Source organism: Apis dorsata, unplaced genomic scaffold, assembly GCF_000469605.1.
Source record: "Apis dorsata unplaced genomic scaffold, Apis dorsata 1.3 scaffold_553, whole genome shotgun sequence".
Lineage (NCBI taxonomy): Eukaryota > Metazoa > Arthropoda > Insecta > Hymenoptera > Apidae > Apis > Apis dorsata.
Genome location: NW_006263769.1, coordinates 227126 through 228878, shown reverse-complemented (window position 1 = coordinate 228878; position 1753 = coordinate 227126). Strand labels below are relative to the sequence as shown.

General features: G+C 23.6%; 1 protein-coding gene across 1 annotated transcript in view; it reads right to left on the bottom strand.

The window, feature by feature from the left end:
* The window catches only part of LOC102676243 (large neutral amino acids transporter small subunit 2), a 12176-nt gene that overhangs the window by 4733 nt on the left and 5690 nt on the right, over positions 1 to 1753 (bottom strand). Inside the window, exons 2-3 of the mRNA XM_006620888.2 lie at positions 1195 to 1413; positions 529 to 799 (exon numbers count right to left, since the gene is read on the bottom strand). Coding sequence (XP_006620951.1) covers positions 529 to 799; positions 1195 to 1413 — 490 coding nt within the window. The remainder of the gene's footprint in view (positions 1 to 528; positions 800 to 1194; positions 1414 to 1753) is intronic.

Sequence of the window (1753 nt, the reverse complement as noted above, 5' to 3'; positions counted from 1 at the left end):
ATTAATAATATAAATATAATTATATTTTATATAATATTATATAAAAAAATAATAATTAATGTTTATATATTAAGGATTACAATAAATACCTAATATAATTCGATTAAAATTTTGAATTCTCCTCATATTTTATCGAATAAAAAGATCGTGTGAAGAAAAAAAGAGATCAAAATAAATATTGTTTGTCTTGTGATGTATCATGAAAAATCTCTTCTCAAAATTTACATTCATAAATACTCAACTTATTCTTTTTTCAATTTTCGAACAAATATAATGCCTAAATTATTATTAAAATAAATTATATTTGTTTTAAATTAAATTATTGATCTGCTGTTGCTAAAAGTATTCACTAACCAATGTATCTAAAGATAAAACGAATTAGTTTTTGATTTAAAATGTACTTTAAATTATTATTATGTTATAGAAAATTATTTATATTACTAATGCATGATACACAATAATATGTATAATTAATTAATTATAACATATAATACAATTAAAATCTAAATTTTAATAAAAATAAATTACTTGTAAGGATCTTTTAATTCCTCAGTAACAAAATTCAGATAATTCCATCCAGAATAAGAGAATAGGCCCGAGTAAACGGCTAAAGCAATGTAGCCAGGTTGTGTATTCGTTCCATCCATGGGATGTCGAAAATTTTCTGTGTGACCCATGCAAAGCCACCAAAATCCAGCGACCATGATGATCAGTAAGGCAAAAATTTTGGTCCCAGTGAATATATCTTGCACCCTAGTTGCCCATTTCACATTATAACAATTGATGGCAGTTAATAAACCTGTGAATAATAATTACATTTTGAGTTTGGAAGTTGGGACAATTATTGCAATTTTATTTTTTATAGAACATTAATTTTACATGTTAAATTATTATATGTCTTGAATATTATAAAAAATTCTGTTATAAATAAATTCAAAGACGTAATTGATAATAATGATTGTTATTATTATGAAGGTTGTTGTATATCACTCTATAGATAACTAAAAAATTTTTTCTCTATTAAAAAAAAATTTTCAAAGATAGATTCTAATCGATAATTATATTTAAAAATTGTTCACTATAACATCGAAAATGTTCATCTTTCAGAAAAATTCGTTTCATGATTGAAAAAAAAATTATTATATATGAAAATAGTATAGACATATATCAAGCAAAAATAAAATATGGTCTTACACGTAATAACAGCAGCAAGTAATCGTACTGCTGCATAAGGAGGAATACAACCGTGCCAAACTGGTTGTAAGATGTATTGTGCAAATGTTAAAGCTGTAATAGCGTTTCCTGTTGGTACAAGAATGAACAATGCTACCCAAAGGTACAGAAACGCCGGTAACGGTCCAAAAGCGTCGCTAATGTATGCATAATCACCACCAGATTTTGGGATCATAGTACCTGAAAATTGATTTCTTTTTTAAATGAATAAAAATTAAACATTTATCCCTATTTTTATACAAGTTAGTTTTTAAAGTTAAGTTACAGTTTTAAGTTTCTGAAAAAACATCATTGTTTGACATGAAAAAACATCGTGTTAGTCATTCGAATATTTTCTTAACATTGTTTTATCTATAGAAGCTATTTAAAATTATGAATTTAAATTTTATTTAAACAACAAGCTTGTGTTAGGTTAATTTAATGTTAATTTCGATTTATATGTATATATATATAATATAAAAATTTATTATAAATTATATAGAAATTAATTAATTATTAAATTATATAGAAATTTAAGATT